Source organism: Epithele typhae, assembly GCF_022376455.1.
Source record: "Epithele typhae strain CBS 203.58 chromosome Unknown BXZ73scaffold_270, whole genome shotgun sequence".
Taxonomy (NCBI): Eukaryota; Fungi; Basidiomycota; class Agaricomycetes; order Polyporales; family Epitheliaceae; genus Epithele; species Epithele typhae.
In genome coordinates this window covers 24,881-30,880 of record NW_025954461.1, presented here as the reverse complement: position 1 = coordinate 30,880, position 6,000 = coordinate 24,881, and the positions used below count along the sequence as shown (strand labels likewise).

Genomic DNA, 6,000 nt, shown 5'->3' with positions numbered 1-6,000 from the left:
TGACTGGCCGGGGGTGTTTTTCGCGGCAGGAGTGATGGAAGAGGGGAAAGTAATTGACGTGGGGAGCTTTGGCGGTGGAGAGCCAGAGGTGTTCGCTGTTGATGACGAGGGACGAGTGAAGTCCACACAAGCCCAGGGGACGCCAGCGCGGATGCCAACGGTCAGACAAAATCCTTCAGTTGGGTCGGCGCGGTGTCGAAATTCGAAGGATGACAGGTTGACACGGAACCTCGTCTTGGGGTCAGGCCGGATGGGCGAGATCCTCTGAGGCGCCACGGGCAGGCTCTCCCACGTCGCGGACGGGAGGTCGCTGCCGCCCTTCCCGCTCGAGTCGACGGCGTCGCGCAGCCCGCGGCGCTGGAGGAGCGCAAAGCCGTGCTTCTCGAACTCGGCGTGGAGCCACCGCGGGAAGACGAACTTGAACGCCGTCGTCCTCGGCTCCTGGTCCCGCGCGGTGGTGCCCAGGTCGACTTCGTCCTCCTCCGCACCTGGGCTGGTTTTCGTGCCAGTGCGCGAGCCGACATACGCAGTCATCGCCCACGGCGAGCGCGACGACGCCCGGTGCGAGATGTACACGTTCTGCCAGCGCGCGACGAGCGATCCGGGGTGCGCGTCCGCCAGAATGTATGTCGCGTGCGAAACGGGAGCCAGACGGTACCGCATGCGCGCCCACTTCGCTTCTCCCGCGATGGTGGTCCCGGTGAAGAAGCGAGTGTATTCGGGTTCCAAAGTGTGCAGTCGTCGACGGAGGAGGAGACCAAGTGGCGCGATCGGGGAAGGAACGAAGTGTGGAGAGAAGGGCGGTGAGGAGACCTCCTGGCAGGCCAGCACGGCGATGGCGAGCGTGAGGCTCTCTTTGTATCCGGAGACGACGAACAAGTGGGAACGGATCCCTTGAGTTGTGACGGAGAAGTCGGGGAGGTACTGGGCTGTGAGGCTCTGCTGCTCTTCGGGAGACATTAGGACCTGTATAAACAGTCAATAAACATTCGAAGAGGTTCAACGTCCACAGCGCGTATGCACCTTGTCAGAAGCACGGATGCCAAGCACCTTCAACGCCTGCGACGCAGCAAGGTGCAGCGGGATGGGCACAAAGTTGGCCGAGTTGCAGAACGCGGCCGGCGACGGGGCGAATATGTGGCTTTCTTCATGGTAGTTGCTGAACACGAGCCGCTCCCGGAACAACCGCGTGCCGAACGGGACGACGTGGCCCCACGCGAACACCGTCTGGTCCGAGGTCTGCGTCAGGATCTCCTCCTGCAGCCGCCGGAACGCGCGCCGGCCCTCGCCGTAGACGGTCGGCATGTGGACCCCAAAGAGGCCCATGAGCGAGTACGCCTCGTCCTCGACACGCGTTGTCGTCCGGCCCGACGCCCACCACATCCGCCGCGCGACGCTGACGTCGCCAACGGGGCGGCGGTGCACGAGCACGTCCGCGTCGACGCCGGTGATCTCCTCGAGGAGAGCGGCCATGCTTGCCTTGGTCCCGATCATCTGCCAGTCGCTCGAGTAGAAGAGCACTGTGCGGGGCGCGATGAGCTCTTGCAGGGTCCAGCCGCGCGTGAACCAACGGCTGTCGCGGAACTGGGGTGTCCACTTGCTGAAACGCGTCGAGGTGGATGATGGGAAGATAGATTGGGAGGGGACGTCGTGAAGATAGGCGTAGCAGACTTGGGCTTGCGCGTACCAGGCGAACATAGAGTTGATCGCCTCGGAGAGCTCGGCGCTGCTCGTGCGGTCGATGCAGCAGGTGTCAATCCAAAGCCACTCGTATCCATGCGACTCGGCGAGGACGCAGCACTCGCGAATCTTTGGTGACGCGTAGTCGCGCGGGACGCCGGTCGTGGTGGACTGGAGCGCCTGGAGCTGCTGAAAGGACATTTCTTGCCGCTGCCAGACGTGCGAGAGAATGGCGTAGCCGCCTTCAACGTCGTTGGGACCATTGAACTGCTCGAGTTCGCCGGTGCGAGTGCGGATGAGCCACATGGTGAATGTCAGCTTGGTGTCTGTGTTGAATACGATATGGTCAGGAGCTCGTGCGATTTACGAGCACCGAAAGGTACGCACTAGGGATTTGACCGGAGGAGCATCACGGTTGCACGCGATGGCAAAGGTTGGAGGACAAGCCGTGTTCAAATCGGATTGGTCGCCTACATAGTCCAGATGGCTTTGATGGGATAGCGCCCCGCCAGCGAGGCCTGACCACGGACATACCGGAAATAACCAATTCGTATTGAGTTCGTAGGCGTTCAATTTGCAAACGCAGAAGCCCTTCCGAAGGCACATAGTCAGGGGAATGCAGGCAACAAGTGATGGTTGGGTGGGAGAAAAGCCTCGCATATGTCAGCTTTCCTTGCTGCGTTCGCCGTGAAAGAGGGGTCCGGACTGGTGGATTTTCGGTGGCAAGCTCTTGCTCCGGCGCCCGATTCACGGCGCTCTCGTTTGCTACTTATCGGCTCGACGGAGTATACTTACAGCCGCATCCTGTATCGCTTACGTCTACCATGTTATCTTCGTGATCCCACGGACTTGATACGCACTAGAACCTTTATGCATAACGGTTCACCATCACTCGTACTCGTTTGTTGCTCGCCTACTATTGGCTTTACTATTAGATCTATTGCCTTAGCTACACAGTATTGAGTCTGGCGCTATCCAATGCTATCGGTATCATTCCTACTCCCCTCATCATCTGTGCGCCACACTCCAAGAGAAGACGGATCCCAAGTGAGTATGGCCATATCACAGCTTGGACCCATCCCCCACCGGTCGCGACCCGGAATTCTGCGCCCTCTCTAGCATCCACCCCGTGCTAGCCTCAGCGTACTCCTCCTTCATTCCGTTCGGCTCGCGCATGACTTCGTGGTATCCACCCTACAAAGCACTACTCAGCACCAATGGTCACCCGCATAGAAGCCACACCGACGCACGTCGAATACCTTGTACTCCTTATCCTCCGCCTCGACCTTGTCGAAGAAATCGCGCGAAGCCTTGGGCGACGTGATCTATATATGCACAGCGTAGTCAGCACCCCGCTGTCCTCTAGACCTTTAGTGGGCATGCTCACGCGATCGGCGGAGCCATGGAGGATGAGAAGCTTCGGAGATCGTCAGATTGAGTAGGCGGCGAGGGCAAACACATCACGCACCGGCATGTTTTTGGGCCAAGACTTGTAGTCCTTTGCGAGTAAGTGGTCACCCTATATGCGCACACAATGAGCGCAGGAAGCCGGACAATGGAACTATAGACGCACCCCGCTGAGCATGTCATTCACTCCCCTGAGGGTCCCCTTCTGGATGACCATAGGGTCCGCCACATACTTCTGGTTCTCGGCGGTGTCGTGCGAGAGATCCTGTGAAGGAGAAGTGACGTTAGATATGGATATGTGCACGCAAGGAGACGATAACACTCACGTCTGCAATGAGCGGGGTAGCAATGAGGGTCCAAGGGAGCACTCCGCTGGCCAGGCCTCCGACGACGCGCAGCGGCTTCGCGGTTGGAGTCGACTGTTGCACCAAAGGGCTTCCCGCGATGATCCCGGACAAGAGCGCAAGAGTCTCCTGCTTCGGCGGCGCGCCAGGACGCGTCGCGAAGGCCAACGCCAGTCCCCCGCCCTACACCGCCGCCCACACATCAGTCCCCACGACGCCCACAAAGATCGCCTCGGGCGCAGAAACACGAGCACGCACCATGGAATGCCCGTACAGGAAGAGCGGGACGTCCGGGAACGCCGCCTTCGCGCCCTTCTCGAGGAACCACTCGATGTCCGCGAGCTGGAGCGGCCAGCTCGTCTTCGCCCAGGAGCTCCCGCGGCTGCGGTGCTCCTTGTCGCACGCGGTGCGCCCGAAGCCGCGCTGGTCGTACGTGAACACGGCGACGCCGCGGGAGGCGAGCGTCGTGTGCAGCCACTCGTGACGCGCGCAGTGCTCGATGAAGCCGTGCACGAAGAGGACCGCCGCGGTGGGTGGAGCCGCATTCGGGGGCGCGTAGGTGCGGGTGTAGAACTGCGTGCCGTCGTAGCCGGCTTGCCACGCCTCGGTGTATGCGGGCGCGCTTGAGGTTGAGGCGTCGGTCATGGTGAGAGTGAGAGGGGGAGAAACGCGAGGGGGCGGTAAACGAGCGTCGACCCAGGACAAGGGCTGCTTGGTGCTAGGCGCTGCCAATTACGCGCCAGGCGTGATCCGGGACAGGTGCCTCGGGGAACCAGGGGCATGCTGAGGTGGCGACCGCGCATACTATTACCATATATGCCACGCAGAATTTCACGACTGAGACTCATGCTAGCTGTACCAAGTGACATCCGCCCTCTTCGCAAGCTGAAGCCTACCGCCATCAGAAAAGTCAACACAGGCGCCCGTAGGCACTACGCCTACGGTATGACGTCAGTCAATTTTAATTTGCGTCCACGGAACACTATTTTCATCAGGTAGAGCGTCTTTACCGCGGAGCAGAACTCGAAGGCCAACCGAAATTACAGCGGAGACTTATGGTATTGGCTACGATAAGAAAAGGAGACAGCATACTTACGAATTTGAATGTTTCAAGACCCACGAGACACAATCATCCACGAAATGCTCCTTCACGCCTTCAGGTTCATACGCAAGCTCATGAAACCCGCCCTGTGAATATATCCGACGTCAACATTTGGAACGAAAAGTGCATAGCATGGCACTAGCTCACTATGTACGATTTGAACTCTTTGTCAGATGCATCCAGTTTCTCGAAGAATTCGTCTGATGCAGCATAGGAAGCAACCTAATTCGATGTCAGAGCTCATCCATGACGGCCAATGGACACCATCGACTTCATACCTTGTCCTCGGTCCCATGTATACCAATGACCTAAGAGCGAACACATGGAAGGGTCGAGACACAAGTTTGAAAGCGTGCAAACACATACCGGCATTGCTTTAGGCCATTGCTTGTGATCGTACCGCAACAAATTCTCACCCTAATGCACAGCAATGAGCACATCAACGATCTACGAGGACGTGCACATCACTCACACCACCGAGCATATCATCAAGACACCTCAGCGAACCTTTGTGGAGGATACGCGGGTCCTTGGAGTTCGCTTCATTCTTCACGGGGTCGTGAGACAGATTCTAATCGCGTTTCGCGGAGTTAGACACGAGCCCACAGAGGTCTACGACCACTCACATTCGGATTGATGGGTGTATGCAAGACGAGATTAGGCATGACGAAACTGAGGAGCCACCCTGCCCACCGCACATGCCACGCCGTCGGCTTCGTGCGCAGAATGAACGGACTCGAGGCCACCACGCCCGCCAGCATCTCCACCGCGTCCGCGCTCGGGGGCGCACTCTTCCGCGTCACGAACGCCAATGCCAGCGCCCCTCCCTTCGGGACGCGCGTCAGCGTACACAGATACTCAAATCAAGAACCTCACGCACCATAGAATGCCCCATGAGAAACACCGGCAAGCCGGGGTACCGATCCTTGACGTGCCTCACCCACCACTCAATGTCCCCCAGCTGCTCGCGCCAGCTCGTCCGGCCGTAGAGCGCGCCCGGGGTGCGCGCGCGCTCCTCCGCGTCGAGCGCCGTCCGCCCGAAGCCGCGTTGGTCGAAGGTGAAGACGGTCACGCCCCGCGCGGCGTACTCGCCGTGCATCCACTCGTACCGCGCGCAGTGGCCCGAGAACCCGTGCACGAAGACGACGGCGGCGCGCGCGGGGCAGGGCGCGGAGGCGTACGTGCGCGTGTAGAATGAGGTGCCGTCGGGGCCCGGGAGCCAGGCTTCCGTAAACGCGTCGGGCGTGGAGGTCGAGGCGGTATCCATGGAGTGCGGAGAGATCTGAGGTGGTGGAAGGGTAGAGTGCGCGGGAGACGGGAGGGCAGGGAAAGCGAGAGGCGGAGGTGCGGTCGCCGTGCGTGGGGCTGGCCGCAAGCTGTGGGTATGTACGTGACTTCTGCCCCAATGGATGGTCTACTGGGTGGTCGCAGCTCCGCGGCCTTCGACGGGTGCCTGGCTTCGCACAC

At 60.0% G+C, this 6,000-nt stretch overlaps 2 protein-coding genes across 2 annotated transcripts; both read right to left on the bottom strand.

Moving 5' to 3' along the window:
* Window positions 1-161: 161 nt before the first annotated feature.
* BXZ73DRAFT_109677 (HET-domain-containing protein) lies at window positions 162-1,986 on the bottom strand (the record flags this gene model as incomplete). The annotated part of the gene is made up of 3 exons (XM_048017307.1): window positions 162-173; window positions 223-966; window positions 1,024-1,986. 3 exons carry the CDS (start codon window positions 1,984-1,986, stop codon window positions 162-164), a joined length of 1,719 nt encoding a protein of 572 aa, XP_047870726.1.
* Window positions 1,987-2,742: 756 nt separating this feature from the next.
* On the bottom strand, window positions 2,743-5,800 carry BXZ73DRAFT_59523 (lysophospholipase; the record flags this gene model as incomplete). Its single annotated transcript, XM_048021689.1, has 7 exons — window positions 2,743-2,874; window positions 2,931-3,005; window positions 3,068-3,097; window positions 3,149-3,199; window positions 3,254-3,352; window positions 3,414-3,614; window positions 5,414-5,800. The coding sequence occupies 7 exons, from the start codon at window positions 5,798-5,800 to the stop codon at window positions 2,743-2,745; spliced, it is 975 nt and encodes a 324-aa protein (XP_047870725.1).
* Window positions 5,801-6,000: the final 200 nt, after the last annotated feature.